A 22918-nucleotide genomic window follows, 5' to 3' on the forward strand; every position below is an offset into this window, starting at 1 on the left:
ATTGAGACCAAACTAAATGTTTCAAATATACATAAACTAAAATAAACAAAAGTTGGAATAAAAAATGAACATTTCAAAAATATATGGACCAAAATGAACGCTTAAAAAAATGCTAAGCTAGTTTAGGTACCTTAGCAGTACATCTATTCGTTTGGCCAACTTAAATAGTAGTGCTCAACTGGTTTAAATATTTATCTCCGATCAAAAAATTTCTTCCTACCTATTGTACTAAAATAAAAATAAGAGATCAATAAATGAATAGATGTACTTTAGAGAGTTTGTTTTACAAAATATAACACTGCAAAAAGAAAAAATAAACAAATAAACAAAAAATCTACATAACAACAAACTAAGAAAGAATACTATGGAATATATAGTATCTAATCTATATGGTTGAGGAGTCCGACGATAGGGGGAAAATCAATATCATTGATGGCTACTTTATCATTTATTACTTTAAAAAATACTCACAAATTACTTAGAATGAAACAATAGGATTTGGGACGAGATGATTCAGCCTTATATTCCGACTGGCTTAATATGAAGTGGTTTTGCGCATAATTTAGTTACTACATCGAGGGTGGACTCCATCTTCTTAGTAAGAGAGCTTTGAAAAGTGACCAACGCTCTATACTTAATAGTTAGTAATGGGTTGGCAGTATCTACGTCCCCTAGCCAGTTTCAAACTAGGCTCCCCCACTTTGGGTCTCACTCTTAACATGTTAACCAATCACCTGACCTACGATGTTTAGTTGACAAGGTAATTGTAGGATATTTTTTTTTTAAATTTAGTTATATATATAATTTTTGAACTCAACCATGAGGCGGGATTTGACCTTTAAAGTAGATGCCTAGGCTGATTTCAACAAAAGTAAGACCGAAACATTAAATCAATGACAGGCTAACACAGCTACACATTTTGTCATTTATTTGTTCTCATAATAAATAATCTAACATTATTACCCTAAATTTCATAATCTAATCAACAAAACCGATCCCTATTCCCTGCCAAGAACTTCCCACACAATTACAAACACAACCAACCCGAAAAAAATAATTACTTGCACTATAAATTAAATTAAAAAAAAAACCCCTCATTAATGCTCACACTCTGTTGAGCACATCATCTTCATCCTCGTTCCGCTCCTCCGCCGGCGGCGCCGGAGCCGGCACCGCGATGTCGATCTGGATACACTTGTACCACCTGGCCCGATACACATAGATGAGAAAATCAATCGCCGTGAGCGCCGCAATCAGGAAGTAAAATCGGTCCATATGGCCGGAATTCAGATCTGCCGGAATCCAGCCAGGGTTTCCCCCTTTGGCCGTAATCGCCATCACCATATTCACCAGCAAGCTACTCCCGTAATTCCCTAGCGAAATCGACGCCATACACAGCGAACTTCCCAAACTCTTGATTCCATCGGGCGATTGCGTGCTGAAGAACTCCAATTGGCCGACGTACATGAAAACCTCAGAGCATCCGACCAGAACATACTGCGGGATCTGCCAGAACACGCTGAGCGAACTCCGCTTCTCCCCCGGAATCACGTGCTTGAGGCGCTGGATCTCCGTCGCGGCGGCGGCCAGCATCGCGAGCATCGCGATTACGAGGCCGACCCCCATCCTCTGTAGCTCGGTGAGGCCCTTAGGGTTTCCGCTGAGGCGGCCGGCGAGGGGGACGAGGATCTGGCGGTAGAGGCCGGTGCAGACGAGGACGCTACAGATGTCGAAGGCGGACATGCTGGCGGCGGGGAGGTGGAAGCGGCCGCCGGCGACGGCGGTGTTCATGACGTCGCCCTGTTCGACGAAGAGAGAGGCCATTTGGGCGAAGACGACGGAGTACATGATTGTGCAGAACCAAATCGGGAGCATTCTGATGAGGCATTTGGCTTCTTCGACCTGCGTTACTGTGCACAAACTCCATGGATCCTTCGATCCTTCAATGTCTTCCTCTGTAATCGTCGCCGCCTTGTCCAGAAACCTGTTCCACGCCCATTTACGACCAAGAATTGAAGGAATTGGAAAATTTAATTCTTATATTTTCAAAACATTTGTAATTTTGAAATTGGTTCGTTTTTTAGTCTCTATTTAAAAAAAAAAAAAACCAAATTCTATTCTATATTTAATACAAATACGTCAGTTTATCACTCTATTCTCAAGAAATTTTATCACTTATTAGAAGTACATGGATTATCGATAGGAGCGTTTTCAAAAAATTTAAAGATTAAAATATAGGTTTTATAAATACAAGCATCAAAACAGATCAACATTGAAATTAAAGAGACCAAGATAGGATTTAACCTTTTTTATTATTTTTTTTTTCCTAAAAATTAGTATTTAACCTTTTGATTATTATTTTTTTTCTAAAAATTATTAAACTATGCTTGGTTCCAAAAAATTAAAAAGGTATTATTTTTATAGTTTTGGAGGAAATTTTTCATAAGGTAAAATACCTCATCTTAGTTCAAAATGTGTAAAAAATGAAAATAAAGATTTTAAAAACTAATTTTTTTACTATTCATTAAACACGATTTAAATTAGTAGTTGAAATTAAATTAGGGGTATGTACCGACAGCTGCTGCTATGGAGGATCTTCCGACTCCCTTTAATGGCAGATTGCGGCCCCTCAACTTCATAAAGCCCATCGCCACTCGCCGGAGCCACCTTCCACTTCTTAATCGCCGCCGTGAAGACTTGCGCCACCCGCGGTAGAGGATTCCCGCACGTTTTCATGTACCGGTATCTGTTGGTCCCAAGCAAGTATAAAATTAGCGCCAGAACAGCTGAGGACAGCGACACTAGAAACCCTAGCGTCCATTTTCCCGTATCCTCGAAGTAGACGAGGATGGTGTTGGAGAAGAGCGAGCCAGCATTGAGGGCGAAGTAGAAGTAGCAAAAGAAGTCTGCTTTCGCCTTTACTCCCTTGGGGTTCGACTCATCGAACTGGTCAGACCCGAACGTGGCGATCGTTGGCTGGTGGCCACCGTACCCGAAGGCAATGAGGTAGATCGAGAAGTAGAAGATGTTTATGCCGATGGAGGACGTCGGCATGCACTTGAGGGTGTCGTTGCCGCAGCCATCTGGTTTAAGGAGGAAAAGAGCAGAGGTAAAGGAGAGTAGACCCAAACCCTAGACATGAACGAAAAGAGAGTTATTAGTCAATTCTAGATCGAATAAAACTTTGTCAATTGTAGCAGCCACATTCATTGATTCTTTCTTTATTAACCTTCGAAATCATTATCAAAACATGCAACAAATACTTACCTACAAGTAGAGAAATCCACTTCATAGATGAGTAATTTTAGTGTTTCTTTTCACCGATATGTTGTCAAATATTTTTTCCCAACTATATTATAATTATAATTTATAACTGTGCCACATTACCCTAAAAAGAAAACTAAAACGATTGAAACGAGATGTAATGCAACATGGAGGTTACTGACAAGTACGAAAATGAGTAGAAAGATGGCGCAGGTGACGTAGCGGCCCCAATAAGAATCGCTGAGGAAGGCGCCGATGAGGGAGCAGAGGTAGACAGTGCCAGTCCACATGCTAACGCCATTGGCGGCGGTGGCACTCTCTTGCTCAAGAACTCGGGTTAAGAACAGAACTAAGTTCACTGCAACTCCAAAGAAAGCTAGGGTTGCTAGGGCTTGGTTCACTGTCCACAAAATTAATATATGTTAAGAAAGAGAAGAGGGTTATTAATCAATTCCTGATTGGATAATAATAGTTTCTTAAAACAAAACAAAAACAAAATCGTTTCTCTCTCTAAAATTTCTCGGCTGATTAGAAAGAAAAAAAAAAGTAATTTATTTGGCAGTACCTAATAACAGACTTGCACTTTTCCATCCTCCTCTGTTCTTTGCAACTGTGGGTCGTTCCTTAAATTTTGAAAGTGGTTTTTGCTCCTCGTTTTGAACTGCTTGTGGCTCCTCATTTTCCTCGTTTTCAACTGCTTGTGGCTCCTCATTTTCCTCGTTATGAAGTGCTTGTGGCTCCTCATTTTCCTCATTATGAAGTGCTTTCGGCTTCTCATTTTCCTCATTATGAAGTGCTTTCGGCTCCTCATTTTCCTCGTTATGAAGTGCTTTCAGCTCCTCATTTTCTACATTATGAAGTGCTTTCGGTTCCTCATTTTCCTCATTTTGAAGTGTTTTTTGCTCCTCGTTTTTGCTGTTTTCATTAACAGCTTCTGCTTCTGCTTCTGCTTCTTCCAAGGTTGTTACTTCAGCATCTTTCAAGCCAGTTCCTGCAGCAATCTAAAAATAAATAAATAATAATCAGATCAAATTAAAAAGAGAAAAAAAAAACAACTCCAAAATTAGATTAAAAAAATAAGTTTGGTAAATTAATCAATAAATTTCAAGTCTTGTAAATTTTTCTAACCTTCACCGCAACCTCTGTCCCAGAATCGACAGAATCCATTTCAAGTTCTGCAAATCATTCAAAAATCACTTTAAAAGAACTTAAAAAATCTAAAAAGTGAATCAATTTTATTATGCGATGTTGGAACTAAAAATTCTATCAAACTCACCCTAATGTTAAAACTCAAGATTTTGATCTTTTTACGAAACTTGATTAGGGCAAGAGTGACTTGTTCAGGAATGGTAACGAGAGATTCCGGTGAAGGCGAGGATCGAGTATCGACACGAACGAGAGGTAATAATCCAGATCGAGAAATCAACCGTCGATTTGGCCAAATACGAGAAGAACCATCAAAACCTTTTGTCATTTATGGTAAAAGAATGATCGTTTATGTCACACTGATAAAGCCAACTCGATTCGATTCGATTCGGTCAAGAAGAAATTTGCCTTACAACACTTCTGTTGAACATCTGCTATATGAATGTTAGAACATGAAAAATTAAGCTCTAACAATGGTGGGAGCTGCCCTTTTTTAGGGTTAGAAAGTGATTTTGGAGAGATAAGAAAGAGAATAAAGTGAGAATTGTTGAGAGAGAGATTAAATATTTATATGTTGAAATGGTTGTTGATGAGATCCTAAGTAATAGGATTCAATTGAGGAACTGATTGGCTGAGAAATCTCCAAAAAGCACCATTTGACTTGGTTTCTTTTTATTTCTTTTTAACTATTGGAAAATAAAGGATAAAAATAAATTATATTATAATAATAATAATAATAGAATATCTTAAATTAATTTAAATAGTTTTTGGAAAACAGAATCTTAAAAATGGGAAATTTAATTTGAATGTAAATTGATTACAAAGGTTTGGTATTAAAAGCTATATTCTATAATGAATTTCATATTCATCCGCTTAAGACATTAAAATTTTCAATAATTGTTTTGATTAAGAAAAATATTTTGGTTTGAATTTAATTATTTGAATCTTTAATTTATTCGGGTGGGTCTCTTAATAATAAGTTATGTCTCTAAAGAGTCAATTCAAAATCGGATTTGATTAATAAAAAGACTTAGTTAATTTGATTTGACCAACTAAGTTCATGACTTGGATAAAAGACTTAACTTTCTTGGTGTTTGATAAATGTTTAACCTATAGTCTAAGGCTTTGTCGAGACTATTCCTTAAGAGTTTGGGTAGTCAATTTTAAGGTTAGGTTAACTCGAGTTAGTCCAATATATTGATGAACTTTTGATAAACAACTCTTGATTTATTGGGGTGGCAAAAAGGTAAGATCTAAATTAACCACTCGTGGTGGCTCATTCGTCCAAAGGGCCTAGGTTAATTAAGACGAAATGGGTTTAAATCTCATACATCTATATTAGGAATTAGTAATCTACCTTAAGAATTAGTAATTTTTATGTGTTTTCCACACCAATCAAGACTATATATAGGATTTTGTACTAAAAAAAGACTATATATAAGATTTAATTAGTTAGGTAAAATAGATGTAAATGGTATATGTTAATTACCGCTGAGCTATACTCTGTTTTGTCTTACTCTTTGGTCTTTGATTTCATTAGGAGGAATAAATGTACATCAATGATGAATGTTTATTCAACTTTAATCAAAGAATTTATAAATTCCAAAACTTTTAAAAAAATGACTATATAGATGCCTTTTAAAGTCTAAAACCCTATTAGATATATTATTAAAATGTGTGGTTCTATTAAACACATTTTAAAGCTAAATTAAAATAACTTTTGTTGACAGATGATATGAGTTTTTTTTTTTATTTAAGTAAACTTGTAATTTAACCAATTATTTTAAAAAATGACAAAGTTTGAAGATACAAAAATTAGAATTTATAACCATAGAGTGAAATTTCAGTTTGCATATCAAGGGAGGGAAATGCCAAAAAAGATATATCTTTCCTATTTTTTTAAAAAAGTACAAAGATGTGTGCTAACCACTATTAAATTTCGACCGAGAAATATATTACCAGAGATAATTTTCTATTTTTCATAAAACTAAAAAACTTGAATATGCTTTCGTTCAGGTAAGTATTCAAATATTGTTATAAAAAATAATAATAATTTAGACGTTGATATATGACTGTAATTAAATTTTTGACAAGCAGAGAATAGAATTAAGGATAGAAGGTGTATAGTGGCGGAGCAACTAAGTATTATTTTATCCAAACAAAATACACTTCATTTGGATTTTTCATAGCTAGTTAATTAACAGACGACACAGCTAATTCAATTAGTTTACAGTAAATAACATACTAAATTAAGATTAAATATGGGTGCAACTACAAATTTAAGATTAAAAGAAAAAAGAAATGTGTTGCTTTCTCAACTTATTTGCTTTTGAAAACTAGTGTTGTCTTTCATGGTTTTGGTTAAATTAATTACTCACCAGTTTGTTCAAAGCAACCAAATGCAGTTCAGTTTCTGAAAACTCTCCACCTTTCAAAAAATCCTTCTTTCAACAGAAATTCTCTCCATTCCCCAACTTCTTCGACAATGTCTTCTTCTTCCTCTTTAATCCCATTTCTCCTCCCCATTTCCCCACATCCGCCATGGAAGACGAAGCTTCTTCCAGCTTGCTCTCCCATGTCAAGACTCACCAGCCGGCCGACGAAGCCTCGGATTCCAATTTCTCCGATTGCGCCCTGCCCGCCGCCAAGCGCCCCCGGTTGGTCCACGATCTTAACGTTCTCGCCGCCGTCGGCAAATTCAAAGGCGTTGTGCCGCAGCATAACGGGCGCTGGGGCGCGCAGATCTACGCCAATCACCAGAGGATCTGGCTCGGTACCTTCAAATCGGAGAGAGACGCCGCCATGGCTTACGACAGCGCCGCTATCAAGCTCCGCACCAGAGATTCCCACCGGAATTTCCCCTGGACTCGCCGGTCAATCGAGGAGCCGAATTTTCAAATCAATTTTTCCACCGACGCCGTGTTGAGCATGATCAAAGACGGATCGTATTCCTCGAAATTCTCCGCCTATTTGAGAACGAAATCTCAAATTCACGACTCGGATTTCCAGAATCCGCGAAGCGGCTTCGAGAATGGCGACGGCGACGGCCATTTCTCCTGCAGCCATCTGTTCCAGAAGGAATTAACGCCGAGCGACGTCGGGAAGCTCAATCGGCTCGTCATCCCTAAAAAATACGCTGTGAAACACTTCCCGTACATCAGCGAGAGCGCAGACGAAAACGGCGACGACATCGAAATCGTGTTCTACGACACGGCGATGAAGACATGGAAGTTCCGATACTGCTACTGGAGGAGCAGCCAGAGCTTCGTGTTCACCAGAGGCTGGAATCGATTCGTGAAGGAGAAGAAGCTGAAGGCGAACGACATCATCACGTTCTACACATACGAGAGCTGCGGCGGAGGATCAGACGAAAATGGCGGAAGCGTAACACTGAACTTCATAGACGTGATCTACAAGAAATCAGAGGATCGTGAGAGCGAGAGTAGTTGCTTAGCGGACAAGAATGAGAAATTGCAGAGTGGATTAGGGCTTAATCGGGAGAAGGACTGTGGGAAGAAGAAGAAGGAGGTGGAGGAGATTTTAAACAGTGGAGTGATGAACCCTAATGAGGAAAAAATTGGGGAAAAGCGAATTAGGCTATTTGGAGTTCATATTGATTGAATAAAATTGAATTGCTACTTCAAATTAGGGTTTTAAGGATGTAGATCATAGGTGGAAAATACGTGGGGATGCAAATGGTTAGAAATGGTAGAGATAAAGTTAATGGGAGGGAAGTTCATGAGTACTGCATCTTTTCGGTGAAACTAAAAAGTAAAGTCGGGATTAGACATGCAGTGGACAATATCATTATATCCTTATGGAAATAAGGAAAAGTATGTTGTCCGGACGTGACAATTGATATTATAGTGATGCTCTCCTGGTGCTGAATTAAAAAAATTGGTGATCAGTTTGAGAAGCATAATCATTATGAATTGTGGAAGGATTCTCATATGTTAAATAGAAAGTCATCAGCAAATCTCAGCAATGGGATTTGTAAATTCGTGGTAACATGCTTCGATAACAAGATTGTTGAAGAGAGGCTTGACAGATCATCACTTGAATGGAAGATTGTTTAAGATGGTCACCATCAATTATCCTATACCGTGATTTGTCGTTAAGCTCTATTAAGACATGCAATGTGCTTTAGAGAAAATGATTCTAATTGGATAGAGCATACCCTCCAAGTGCCTAAGAGTTGATTAATGGATAATTATTTGAGGGAGACTTGGTAGTGCTTCGTTTGAGAGAAGAATAGTAAATAATGCAAACATAATATTGCACATTAATTAAGGTCATGTTGGAATGAACTTTTCCATGATGACGTTTACCAAATTATAGGAATGAAGTCAAGTGGTGGGACTCAAATTTGATAATCTTATTTCTCTTATAGGCCTTCATCAATATCATTCTTAATTTTTTATTACGTATTTATTGCAATTACTTTTTTCTCTCATGTATTAACAAGATCCATGACTTTTTTAATTAATTGTTTTATATTTTTATTATTTATTTTTTATTTACACTATTAATAATTAACTTTTTTCTGATAAAAAATTTATACCACTCTTATTAGTGGATGTGATTTTATTATAAAATATTATAAATTTGTATTTAATATTTAATATTTAATTTTACTTTATTATTATTAATTAATATCAATAAAATTTTTAAAATATAACTCATTATTATTAAATATTAGAAATAAAACTTAATGATTGACTCATACTTTATGTAAAATGAGGGTTGTTTTAATAAAAAAAATATTTTAATCGATGAATTTTGTTTAATTATTCATTATTCATTAGTATTAAATAAATTGTCAAGTAAACAAATCAAAGAAATTCTGATTTCGACTCCATCAAATTTCTGCTAAACAACATAAAAACAATAACATTCTCATTCCGATTAATTTAAAAATTAGTTTAAAACGTTATTCAAGATATTTTAGTAATATATTTATAAACTAATGATATTTACTAACTAAATATTTAGTTAAATCTATCATAATATTAATTGATTTATTAACATGTATATTATAAATTTTTGCATAATTATATATTTCATAATATAATTATGTTTTGTATTTTTTTAGTTTTAATAAGAACGAAAATAATTTATAGCATGGTATAATATATTTATCTAATTTTGGTTTTTAAAATTTTCAAATTCAGAATTTGAAAACATTTAAAACATAAAAAAATATTGTTTTGAGAATTTTCACTGACATAATAATTTTTTTTTTTTGAAAAAAAGTCTGTCAAAGATATATTCACTTAATCCATTTTATTTTGATGGAATGAATCTGTTAAAAAAAACATAATCTAGATTATATACCCTGATAATTCTTTGATTATTCTTTGATTGTGAAAACTTTTAAGACTATATAACTTATTAATATTTGTACACTACCATGTATTTTATCCATTAATAGTAATTTGAAATATTGTATTAAAAAAATTGATTTATTCATTTTCTATGTCGTGGGATTTAATGTAGATTTTTATCCGCTTATGTGGAAAAGTTTCTGATTTTTGTTTCTTATTTTTTATTTCCCTTTTCTTGTTTTCTTGTTTTTTTTTTTTCAATCAAGGAAAATAGGACTACGTTAAGTTGGTAATTATTTTTTGTTTTTTATTATTTATTATTATTATCGAAGAGGAAACGAAAACATATTTATTAACTATTTCTAGTCTCTTATTCTCTAAAATTTTGTATTAAAAAGTAAATTTTATATCAAATTTAATTATTCAAATTAACCCTTCAAAATTTTTATGTCATATTTACTTTTTGCTATTTATTAGGCTTTATTTTTTGCCATATGATGTACTCTATTTTACTATTTTTGTGGTAGTAATTTGGACCATTTAATCGGATATAGGTCATAGTGATAACCAGTTTTTCCATTTATTCATTCCATAATTTTGAAGATTCTTATGTTTTAAGTCTAAATGTACTATTTTTTGTGCTCCACAAAATAATCATGTATTTCATTCTTGTGTTTCATTCTTTAAGAAATAAAGATGTTCCCTAATATTGAAAGACAAGTCTTTTAACTTAGGTTTATTTTTAAAATAAAATGATAAAATACTGCTTTTTATAATCTGTGTTTTGAAGGGAAAAAAATAGAAACAAAAAACCTAATTTTATTGATTCCAAAAATTAACTTCATTTAAGAATGAGAAACAAGAAAAACGTTTATGTTGGTAAAAAAAAATGAAAATAAGAAACAATAAACAATAAAAAAAAAATAAACGAAAATATTTTATCAATATATTTTTCGAATAAATATGAGGATTTTTTTTTAGAATGATTGAATATTTATTAAACTTTTTATATAAAAAAAATTGTCATTATGGTTGTTGTTGGTTTTCACTCAATATTAGGGGAAATCGACATATCTAACCTAATTAAGTTTTCAATTTGCCACAATGATCCAAAATTAAAAATTTCACTTTTTCAACCCAATTTATTATTTTAATATAAATCAAATAATGTAAAATGACAAACTTACCCCTCATTTTAGAATTAACCGTTGCTCTTCCTCCCTTTCGTCGTCCCTCTTCTTTCATTTCCACTTTCGTCTTCTCTCTACTTTCGTCTTTCCTTCTTCCTTTTTTCTTCGTCGAGTTTTCCATCAAGTTTTTTTCTTGTTCCATACTTCATCATTTGTCCGTGTGAAACTCGTCTAAAATCTAAAGCGCATACTAAAAGGTTAGTATCTCACACGTTTCAACATTTTTTTCCCACGAATCTTGGGTTTTTTGGCAATGACAGAGGTAGTATCTCACATTTTTTATGGCGATTTTATGTGGGGTATTAAACGAGTTGTTGTTTTCGGTTGTTTCTGAGTGTTTGTGTTACATTTGTAAAAAAAAAAAAAAAGTAGTTTTTGGATTTGTGAACTAAAATCTGGGTTTTTCTTTGAATCCCAGTCGAGTTTTTCATTGAATCCCTCTCGAGTTCTTTAAGTTTGTTGGCAAAAAATAGGTGCCAAAACTCGAGGAAGTTTCCACGGGATTTCAGTCTAGGGTTCAATTTAATTTAGGGGATTTCAAATTAGGATTCAATTTGGATTTGAAATTTATATATGCATTCTATAACAATATTGAATTAATTAGGATCAATTCTCTAAGCGTGTACAATGCATTTACTAGGTCGTCATATGTTATCATTTCGTCGACGTCTAAACCTCCCATAACACCACCTTCATAAACAGTTCGTACCTCATTTACCATCGTAGATTACAAATAGGCGACACATTCTGCAATGAGAGTAAACAAAAAACAGATAGTTAATTGAATTCGGAAAAATTTCTCGACTAGTTATACAAAATCTCGACTAGAATTTTGAAAATTTACAAAACTCGACTGGGTTCCTAAGCAACTCCCTCGAGTTTAAGAACTCCCTCGAGTTTCATATGTAACGGACTTCGAAAAAATGTCTCGGTTGGGATTTATAAAACTCGACTGGGTTTAAGCGACTCCGTCGAGTTTGATATGCAAATCACCCGACATTTAACAAAACTGAAGTAAAAAGTTAAAATTTATGCTATCGGTCTAGTTTAGAATCTCTTTCAACTTAAAAAATGCAACTGATACTCAAAACAAATAACAAACTAACCTCCTTTAAAATAATGAAAAGTTGGTGATAATAATTGGGGTTGGTCAAAATCATTTAAAAACTCGATCGAGTTGGCTGCAATCTAGGTCGAGTTTTATCGTTACTTTGATATCCAAAAATTTGAACTTTTTCATATAAATTAGGGACAATCTCGTCTTTTCACAGGTTCTAAGGTATAGACAAACTTCTCTTAAATCAAAAAAAGTAAAATTTCTGATGTTAGATCATTTGGACAAAACCTGAAACTTTTTAGGTCATATGTGTCAATTTCCCAAATACCTACCCTCTCCCTCTAGTCCCTTTAATGTTCGTTTGAACCAACTTATGTGGCTCAAATATGTGTCAAATCCAACATATTGATATATATACTTAAATCCACAGTATTCGTCGTTGAAAGTAAAAAACGGTGAGGTCTAACTGTCTAAGATAGTTACTTTTATTAAAAGTTCATGAACCACAAAATAGTCACTTTGAACGTGAAGGGACCAAAATATACCGAATGTAAAACTTCGAAAGCTAAAATAGATATCTTCAAAGTCATGGGACCATACTAGAATATAAACAAACAGAAATAAAAGAACTATAATGCTTTTTAATGTGGTATATTTTATTTTTATTGACTAAACTATTTTAGTGATATACTTAATTTATAAATGTTATAGAAATTGACCCATAAAAATACGCCATGACCATGAGTATGAGCTTTTACTAGCCGATGAATAGGCAAGTAATGTGGAACAAAATTTTCCATATAAATGAACAATACTTACATGCACACTGATCGGTATAAAGTGGCCAATAGAAAAAAAAAATTGACAGCTATATATTTTTTAGAAAAATGAAAAATTGTCGAAAACATGATGGAGGGCTAGGAAATACTCATTCATCAATAGTACTAAATTTTTTTGTATTAATATATTTATATTGTATTTAATAGCTAAATGGATCCTACTAATTACTTAAATTTTAAGTAATGCAAATGTGAACATAGTTCAATTAGTTTAGGTTGAAAGTAATCCTCAACTTAAATCTCTAATCTAAATATCATGAGTTCGGATCCCCACTTTCGATTATACGTTGTATTAAGGAAAAATTAGTTGATAAAAAATGGAAAAAACTTCCTTCATTAAGATTTAGCATATAGACAGGTGGATCACTCAGAAATTATACAAAATTAAAAAAATATATATTTGTCTATATGCTCTAGACTAGGACCATGTAGGAATTCAAGAGGGAAGTTACGTTAGAAAATGTACCACCGAGCAAGAATGTACTACTATCTCAAAGGTCGATGATTCGAAATCCGTAATCATGTGAAGTAGAAAAAGAGAGAAGGCAAAAAAGAACAAAAAAACAAAAACTCTTTCTTCTCCAATGGCCAAAAATTTTTTTGTGAAAGCAGCTGAGCTACCATTACCAACATGGCTCTTCTCTCCAACTGTAACCCAACTGCTTCATCAATTCTCTCTCTCTCTCTCTCGTAATCCGCTGTGTCTCAACGACCCTTTTCGACATTTTCGAAGCTTCCTCTCAACCTCTACAAACCCATTAATTCTTCGCTTTCATCCACACGCTCTCTAGTTTTCACTATATTACTTCCCTTGATCACTCTTCAAAACCCAATCAACAAACTGCCGATTGATCATGTTGTGATCTCCATTGCCGCCCTCCGTCGCGACCAATGTAAAAATTCTTCTGCTGTTATTTCTCCCTGATCTTCCTGGAAAATGTGTAAATTATGTCGTTATCTCATTCATTGCGCCTACGGAGTTAAATCTCTTGAATCCTGCATGTTATTCGATCGTTTCTGCTATTTTTTCTCTGATATTCCTGGAAAATGTGTATATATGTGCCGTAATCTCACTGCGCCTAAGGATTTGAATCTCTTGAATCCTGCATGTTCTTCGATGTTCTCGGAATCTGAAATCATTTGTCCTGATGAATTTTTCGTACATTGGTCGGTTACCGAAGTGAGTGCTTAAGAGTTACTTTTTGTTCTTTAGATGTTTGTAAATATGTCCGTGTGATGAGAGTGAATAGTTTCTAGGCTTACATTTTCAGCTTAATTGGCCGAGTTTTGGAGTTATGGATTTTTTATTTATAGATTGCTAATCTTCGCAGCAAAACAATTGATTCTGAAATATGTCGACAACAGCAGCCACCAATATTCAGATTACTACACTGAGAACTTGCAAATTCTCCACTCCAAGAAGTGTCAAGGTTGTTTTTCCACCAGTTCTTGGTGGCAATTCAAAGGCAATACCATGGGCTACACTTAGAAGTGTCCACAATATATCCTCTTTGGAACACTTTCAGCTGAATTCCACCACTCTATCTTCTACAAAATTTGAAAAGATTTCAACTAGAGCCGTGTCTGGATCTAGTGAAGACAAACCAGTCTTTGGGCTGCCGATTGATTTAAAAGGTTATCCCTTCAGTTTTAAAGTTCCTCCTTTTATTGGCTCAAATTTTGTTCCGTCAATATGCACATGTTTCTTAGTTTGACTTTAGGTTTGTAGATTTCTTTTACACATTAATGTATTTTTACTCTTAACAGTTCCTCTTATTTTGAAAAAACAGATTGGGGGATCTCTCTGTTTTATATTTTCTTCTTGCTTGATTGCTTTTAATAAATCATGTCGTGTCATCATTTATGCTATACTTGATTGCATACATCAATGTAAAACTTCAGTAACATTCTTGTTTAGATTGTTAAAATACCACCAATTCAATTATTGAAGTTATTTCTTAGAATTCTCCTTACATGAGGGCTCAAATTTTTACTTCACTAAAGAGACCTTACTCCTGAACAATTCCTTCCGAAACTAAGAAGATGAACATATAGGAATTTGAGTTCATAACCTTCTACTTCTGATGCTGATTAGTTTAATTCTCTAAATAACTTCTTAACATAAGTGGCTGATATTTTGTTTGAAGATTAAAGATCAGCAATTTTTGCTAAAATTAGGATATCTGTTAAGGTAAGCGGGCATTTATTGCTGGTGTAGCTGATGACAATGGCTATGGTTGGGCAATAGCAAAGTCCCTTGCTGCTGCCGGGGCTGAAATCATTGTCGGTACGTGGGTGCCTGTAAGTATAATCTCAGAGAAATTTTTATCTTTATATTTGAAGATGTTTTATCTGTTTTTGTAAGATTGGTCATTAAGAGTTTGGAGTAATCTTATCTAGGCTTTAAACATCTTTGAATCCAGCTTGCGACGTGGAAAGTTCGATGAATCTCGAATGTAAGATGTCATGACCATATTAAATCCTGAGTAGAACTTGATTGTAGTTTCTTCTGCTACTGAGAATTTGATGTTTCAGATTGCCAGACGGATCTTTAATGGAGATCACCAAAATGTATCCTCTTGATGCAGTTTTTGACAATCCTGAGGATGTTCCTGAAGATGTAAGCCAGAGAATTGGTGTTGTTTTTTAACATTCCAAAAGAACCCGTGCATGAGTTGATTTCATTTCTTGCAGATAAAAACAAATAAGCGGTATGCAGGTTCCACTAATTGGACAGTTCAGGTACTGAACTTCCCTTGCACAAGTATCATTCTTTCAAAGTAACCACTTCTATTTAATATATGTACGGGGCACTTTAGGGACCGTTTGGTAGCATTCTTTTTCTGTTTCTTATTTCTTGTTTTTTTATTGAAAAAATAAACAAGAACATGTTTGTTAGCCATTTCATTTTTTTTTCTTTTTCTTTTTTTGAGAAAATTTGTTAACCATTTCTTATTTCTTGTTCTCTAAAATTTTAAATTAAAAAAATAAAAGCTTTAAATGAACATTAAAATTTAAAAATTTGTATGTCATATATATTATGTATTTTATAAGTCAAAAATGATAAAATAATACTTTTTATTTTGAAGAGGGAAAAAAAACTGGATACAATAACAAGAAACTTGATTGTGTTGTTTCTAAATTTTCTACACAATTTTGAAATTATTTTTTAAAAATGAAAAACGTGAAACAAAATAGTTACCTATCGTTTATGTTTATCAAAAATTGAAAATGAAAACGTAACCAAACAGACCCCTAATTTTCACTTTGTACAATTGAGTTCAGTTCTCAAAGTTTTCTCAATTTAGGCTTTTCGATTTAATAGTAGTATTGGATAGTATTAGAGTTGGGAGATTCTATAGCCAAAATAATGTAACGTTTTTTTCCTCCCCACCTAATATTAATAATCACTTTAACGGATGCGAGGAGGACTAATAAGACTAAATATATGCCAAGGCGAGCATAGCTCAGCGTTAATTAGCATATATCTCCAACGAAGAGGTTGTGAGTTCGATCCCCCGCCCCCACATTTATTAAAATAATAATAATAATAAATAAGACTAAATATATCCTACCTAGTGAGTTTTTTTTTTTTTCCTTTTTTTTCTTGACTCTTCAGGAAGTAGCAGAATCAGTGAAGAAGGATTTTGGGACCATTGACATCCTTGTGCACTCACTTGCAAATGGGCCAGAGGTATGCAATTTCTTTAATTCACTTAACTATACCACCATTTGGTATCTTCATAATAAAAGATTTCATTTTCAACAGGTGAGTAAACCTCTCTTAGAGACATCCAGGAAAGGTTACCTAGCGGCTTTATCTGCTTCAAGTTACTCCTACATTTCTCTTCTTAAGCATTTCATTCCAATAATGAATCCAGGCATGTTCTCTAGTCCATTCTTCATTGCTTGTCTTTTTTCCTTTCATGAACTATGGAAGCTTTTGGCTGGAAGGGCATGTCTTGTGCTAAATTTTGATTCCTGATATTAAAGGCGGTTCTTCGATCTCTCTTACGTACATTGCTTCTGAAAGGATCATTCCGGGGTATGTGTATTTAACACGTTGTTGCTCTACATCTCCCTTCTCATGAGGTGACAACTTGAATTGTAATTTGTAAATGATCAGATATGGTGGAGGTATGAGTTCAGCAAAAGCTGCACTGGAGAGTGATACACGAGTGAGATGCTGTACTTTGCTTTATTTCTCCTCTTCCTTTTACTTTTCCTGATGGCATTCTTAATTTCTGTCATATCAGGTGCTTGCTTTCGAGGCAGGTAGAAAAAATAAAATCAGAGTCAACACCATCTCTGCTGGTAATTTAACTATCATTTTTTTGTTCGAATTTGACATCTTCAAGGCCACTAAGTCAATATTGAGAGTTTCTTATCAGCTTCAATGAGTCAATTAGGGAAACTGCAGTTTATCTTTAGAGTTAAGAATCTAAGCTCTCAATCCTCAGGTCCACTAAGAAGCCGTGCAGCAAAAGCAATCGGATTCATTGATATGATGATAGACTACTCACTAGCAAATGCACCTCTGCAGAAAGAATTATCTGCAGGTAGTTTCTTCTTTCTCTTCTGCATCATTCATTTTATTCTAACGTTGTTTTTACCAAATCTTGATCTCCAAAACTGGTTCAACAGAGGAGGTGGGGAATGCAGCTGCCTTCTTGGCATCACCTCTAGCTTCTGCCATAACTGGCTCTGTTATCTATGTGGACAACGGTTTGAACGCCATGGGCGTGGCAGTCGATAGCCCAATATTCGAGGGACTTTGATAACCCACAGACACCATAGCTAGCTGATAAAGTCAATACAAGAGAAGAAACTGCTGCTGCTGACCCTGGTGCCAAGTCTTTGTATCTCTTCTTGTTCTTGCTCCATAGTTTGCATGAACTTCATTTCATTAAGCTCCTGGCCCTAATTTTGGCAAGAGGTTTTCTTTTTCTACTTTGATAGATTTGTCAGTTCTCTATGATTTCTAAAACCATGTCATCATCCAATTAACTGGGTCCATTTAAGATGTATTCACAAAGTCCTCAAAACGTAAGGATGTTGCTTCAAAGTATATATTGAATGGGGCTAACATGCTTATAATCAGATTATCGGTAAAGGATTATACCATTATAAGTACTTTAAACTATTGAGCAATATTCGAGTTGGCAAAGTCGACATATTTAGATTATTGCAGAATTACAAATATATATATAAATATAATAATCGCCCCTGGCCCTAATGAGGCACTTTACTTTTATATGGTAGTTTTAGGGGAACAAAAAAGGACCTTTACAAAATAATTGGAGCTTGATCTAAGCTACCCAGGCACTCTCACAGCTACTCCCCAAACATCCTTTAACAAAACCCTGTTAGAAAACTCAAATTGCCAAATTATCGTTCTCTGAGAACCTAATCAGTAATGACCTATTTACAATGCAGCCGATAAATATACAACCAACAGAACAATGAGAGGAAAGAAGCATTCTTCACATCTGGTGAGTTTTCCAAGTTCTAATTTACCAAACCTTGACTGAGCTTCCTCTTACACCTCAAAATTGCAGTTGGTCCTGAATGAGTGTCATTGTCAGGAGAATCTTCAACCACAGATTGCACGACTAAACCTCGATTTCTCGACAGCTTCCGGATTGGAGTAGTGGGTAAGCCCACTGCTTCAGAATCATCGCCTGCTGATGCTTCTGCTTGCGGTGGCGGTGCTGAGTTCAGAAAGTCCCTGTGAGGCATCAACTCCTCTCCAACTGGTACCTTGCTCGCCATTAGCTGCAAATAAATATCACAAGTATGTGTTCCTCAATTGAAGCCAAAGATCTAAAAGAGTATACAACATGACATATACTATAAGCTTCTAGCCAATTTTGTATACATTAATCAAGAGGGCATAATATTTTTAGTAATATTTAAACTCTGTTACATGATACTGCAAAGTGCCAAGTTAAAAGTTTTTTGTACCTTCCAGTCTTTGAAATCGAATCTGAATACAAAATGACTGTAACTAACTTCATGTGACATAATGGAACTGTGGGCAGGGGCATTCTTTGGTGCTGAAAATTTTGAAAGAAAATGTAAGGATAATGCAAATAACACAATGCATTCGAACAAAAGTATAGAAAGTTTTGTAGATGTTTACTCACACACAAAATGAGAGCCATTTTTATCGATAGTTATCTCAGCCCGACCATCCTTAACGAGAAATGATAGAGCAAACAAGTTTTCTACTGTCTGTGCAAAAGACCTTCTATTCAATATCAAATGTTCAAGTTTAACCCTTTTATTCCTCCTCAAAGCTACAAACATTATGCTCATGTTCTTGTCTGTATCAGTTTTTTTTTCAGATCCATTTTCTTCAACCTGCAGTTATGAATTAAAATTATGAACATGCTAGCACCAGTGTGATGATAAAATATCAAGTTCATAAGAAACAAAAATAAAGTGCAATCTAATTCAAACCACTTAAGCAAATAGAACAAAGTTATAGACATGAGTAAAGAATATCCACAGCAGTAGCCAAGCAAGCCTTGAAGAGTGACTCCAAGCAAATTCTGTAAGATCCAGCTTTAACACTAGCAAGTTCAATGATTTATAGCAAACACCTTGTATAGGTTCAACCAACAAGTTAACAAAGCTTAGAACAGAGTGAGAGATGACTCAATCCTAAAATATTTAGGTCTTGTTTGATATCTATTCCATTTTTAGTTTTTTAAAACTTTTTAGTTTTCTGTTTTAAAAAATTATGTTTATTTTTTATTATGTTTTTTACCTTAAAAACATATTTGAATCCTTAGCAAATATTCAAAAACAAAAACAAATTTTTTTTTCCAAGTTTAACTTAGATTTTGAAAATGTTACTAAAATGTAGATAACAAAGCAAACAAACACATAAGAAGAAATAGTGTTTCTAAACTTAATTTTTAGAAACAAGAAACAAAAAAACAAAATTGTTATCAAACTGGTCTTTCAATATCCAAATCTTTACGGCCTAACCTCTGCAGGTCTCGAACTTTCAGTAGGCTTGGAACGTTTCCTGGAAATATTATTAGTCTTTCGCTGTTTCAACTGAGTGCTCATAGGTCCAAGCCTTGAAAAAAAAACACAAGACAAAGAAAGTTACATAATTGACCCAAAACATCCATTGAAGACACTTTAGCATCAGGTTAGTGAGAAAAAGGAATCCATGAATCTCACATGGTGCAGCATCCATGGCCATTCATGAAAATAGATGAAACACCACGCCCAATATCTTTCCAACTGACAGAAACCATATCATTTTCTTCAGAAGTTACTCCATTGCCAATCTGGGCAAACTCTCTGAGCAGACAACTAACAAAATCCGATGGAGTAACACCTTCATTTGACTGCGACCTTATAGATGTCACGAGGGAGTTTGCAATATCTTGCAAAGCTTCTGCATCTGCAACCTGTTCCCTTGGCTTCTGAACTGAAACCCAAATGGAAACGCCACAATTTCAAATGAGTAACAATATTAAAAGGGGAAAAAAAAAGAACAACTCTTTAACATTGTGAAATCACTTAGATTGAAAAGTAAGCCGATGATGTTATAAGTCAAACAAGCGGTCCATTCGATCTTTTTTAAGATAAGAAATAACAAAATATTAGACTATGAGAGCTGAAATCTGCCTTTTTTCCAAAAGTCGATGAAAAAGTGGACGGGTATTGTTTCATAGTTCAATTGACATATGAACTTATAAGAATGTAAGAATGGGGGGGGGGGGGGGGGGGGGGGGGGGGAAGATGGACGATTTAGTTTTAGTTTCTTTTTGATGAAAAAATTAAAGAAATTGAAGAACACCATACATGAAAAATTATATTCAAACAACAAGAAAAGAGACGACAGAAAATTACCTTGCTCGTGCAACTTTTCCACCTCATTGATGATTACATTAAACTTATCCAAATCCTTCGACAAATCTTCTCTCCTTTCTTCAAAGCCAAGAAACCCAAAAAACCCCGATTAAACACACAAACAAACAAATCAAAATTAAATCTCATAACTCGAAATGTAGAACTCAAACAAACCACTAATCTCATGAATGACCGCGAGGTACCGAGACCGCAGCACCCGCCGCTTCGTCAAGTCCTGCGGACCCTCTTCTTCTTCAGTGGAGTTGTCCTCGCCGGAGTTATCTCGCTCCATAGCAACTCTCTCCCGGTGAACATCCCTGAAACTCGCAGCATCGGCGGCGGCGACTCTACTCTGGGCACCACGGTTGGTGGCAGCGGGTTCGCGTTTGACAGGCCTCATCGTGCTCGCTCAATGGAAACCCTAATCCAGAATTAGGGTTTAAAGTTTGAAGTCACGGTGAAGAATCGAGATCCTGAGGAAATCAGAGGGTTGCTTGGGAATTTGGCGATAGAAATTGACAATTTTGTTCAATCTGGAGAGAGAGAAAAAAGGAAGACGAAAAAAAAAAAGAGCGGGCCTCTTCGGCTACTGGAATTTGGCGTTTTTGACTGTGGAGGTTTCTTTCCCGCTTCTTCCCAATTTACGCCCTATTTGCTTTTTTTTTTTTTTACCAATTAATTGCAATATAAGATAAAACGACAGATTCCCATAAAAAGGGGAAAAAAAAAAAAGATAAAACGACATATTTATAAATTAAGAACCATATAAAGCCATTTTTTAAATGATGTTTTTTTTTTTGAAATACATTTCTAAATGTCGAGATGTATATTTATTTTAGTCTATTGTTTTTTTACTTTGATTAATTTTAGCACAAATTTCACAATATAAATCTTTCGATACAAATTTATTGCTACATTTTAAAAAAATTTGTGAGGAAAACATGGTACTAAATTTTTAATCAAAATAAATAAGATATTAATGAAAATAAACAAAAGTCGAAAGTATAAAAATCAAAATAATATTTAAACCTTTTAAAATGGAGTTGAAAACAGAGTCAAAACTTCATCAAGTATGAAAAGTCACTTGGGCTATCATGACACCAGATAAATATGTGGATAAATTGAACCACGAAGGAAAGGTAAAGAAAGATGGCCATAACACATATGCATGAGAGGAAATTATTGCTTTTGCCATACGATCAGGTGAGATGTTTAAATTCATTCGAATGTGCGGTGAAACCACCTCCTTAAAATAATTATTCAGCTTAAAGATTTATGCATTTTGCAAGTCTAGTGCAAGAGAGATGCCCTATTTGGTTGCTAAAAGTTCTACGTGTAAAGATTCATACCCAATGTCTATAATTTTTGAAAGGGCATACGAAATTGCCTCTGTAAAGGTTCATACCCAATCTCTATACATTTTGAAAGGGTATACAAGATTGCTCTCGTACTGTCTCAAACCAAAACTCTGATCACGAATAGGACACGGTAATTTTACCTGGAAAAACCCCTAATGGGTTGTCGAGCATGGGTGCCCACCTATTTATAGTCCAATCATACTTGCTCATCCAGCAAATTTATACGACTACAAATATGTCTCATTTTAACCTTTGAGATAAGGTGGCGATCTTGTTGCCACAATTTTACCACGTTTTACACTTTAGTAGCCTACAGTTGCTTCAACTCTCCAAAGCTTTTTAACAAATTTGAAAAACCACTTAATCTAATAACTTCTTTAGAGATATTATTTAACACCCAATCCTCCTATTATATTTATTATGTTTCTTTTTAATCTATTACTTTCGAATAGATTAGTGGTCATTTAAGGCACATATATATACTAGTGTATTACCACGTGCAATGCACGTAACATTTTTTTTAATTATAAGGTAACTTAAATTTTATATAATTTCACCTAAAATATTTTAAGTATAATTATTTTTAAAAATAATTAAGATTAATTTTTATATATATTTATTATTATGGACAGCTAATTACTAATAATAAAATGTACTATTTATAATTATTTTTTAAATATACTATTTATAATTAATTGTTAATGATATATTTTGTAAATAAATAAATTAAAAGTAAAGGAAAAAATTATATATTAATAAAAAAGTAAATAGATATTTTAATATTTTTATTTTTAAATTATTTCAACCTAATATGGGTCCTTTATTTTATTTTTTTTAATATTTTGTTTGTTTATTAAATATTTGT

At 34.1% G+C, this 22918-nt stretch overlaps 3 protein-coding genes and 1 pseudogene across 5 annotated transcripts; 2 read left to right on the top strand and 2 right to left on the bottom strand.

Moving 5' to 3' along the window:
* Positions 1-894: 894 nt before the first annotated feature.
* LOC111021446 (Major facilitator superfamily protein) lies at positions 895-7374 on the bottom strand. Of its 2 annotated transcripts, none has more exons than XM_088126063.1 (6): positions 6789-7374; positions 4393-4439; positions 3830-4265; positions 3447-3664; positions 2573-3132; positions 895-1984 (listed from the first exon to the last, which is right to left on the bottom strand). In XM_088126063.1, the coding sequence occupies exons 2-6, from the start codon at positions 4429-4431 to the stop codon at positions 1105-1107; spliced, it is 2133 nt and encodes a 710-aa protein (XP_087982189.1). In that variant the 5' UTR covers positions 4432-4439; positions 6789-7374; the 3' UTR covers positions 895-1104. The 2 variants fall into 2 exon arrangements, with proteins under 2 accessions (XP_087982189.1, XP_022154110.2); XM_022298418.2 differs by lacking the exon at positions 6789-7374 and adding an exon at positions 4541-4924.
* Positions 6952-8818, top strand: LOC111021444 (AP2/ERF and B3 domain-containing transcription factor At1g50680 pseudogene; annotated as a pseudogene).
* Positions 8819-13394: 4576 nt separating this feature from the next.
* On the top strand, positions 13395-17847 carry LOC111021451 (enoyl-[acyl-carrier-protein] reductase [NADH], chloroplastic). 2 transcript variants are annotated; one of them, XM_022298424.2, is made up of 13 exons: positions 13395-13713; positions 14152-14455; positions 15012-15121; positions 15221-15276; positions 15356-15440; positions 15515-15562; positions 16440-16514; positions 16590-16701; positions 16814-16865; positions 16947-16998; positions 17077-17134; positions 17281-17379; positions 17465-17847. In XM_022298424.2, exons 2-13 carry the CDS (start codon positions 14173-14175, stop codon positions 17596-17598), a joined length of 1164 nt encoding a protein of 387 aa, XP_022154116.1. In that variant the 5' UTR covers positions 13395-13713; positions 14152-14172; the 3' UTR covers positions 17599-17847. The 2 variants fall into 2 exon arrangements, with proteins under 2 accessions (XP_022154116.1, XP_022154117.1); XM_022298425.2 differs by lacking the exon at positions 13395-13713 and adding an exon at positions 13740-14000.
* Positions 17848-18002: 155 nt separating this feature from the next.
* On the bottom strand, positions 18003-21309 carry LOC111021452 (Nse4, component of Smc5/6 DNA repair complex). Its single transcript, XM_088125669.1, has 7 exons — positions 20870-21309; positions 20696-20773; positions 20018-20270; positions 19817-19910; positions 18967-19183; positions 18785-18876; positions 18003-18595 (listed from the first exon to the last, which is right to left on the bottom strand). Exons 1-7 carry the CDS (start codon positions 21093-21095, stop codon positions 18329-18331), a joined length of 1227 nt encoding a protein of 408 aa, XP_087981795.1. The 5' UTR covers positions 21096-21309; the 3' UTR covers positions 18003-18328.
* Positions 21310-22918: the final 1609 nt, after the last annotated feature.

This window comes from Momordica charantia (assembly GCF_013281855.1).
Source record: "Momordica charantia cultivar OHB3-1 chromosome 6 unlocalized genomic scaffold, Mcharantia_2.0 BLBB01000006.1, whole genome shotgun sequence".
NCBI lineage: Eukaryota > Viridiplantae > Streptophyta > Magnoliopsida > Cucurbitales > Cucurbitaceae > Momordica > Momordica charantia.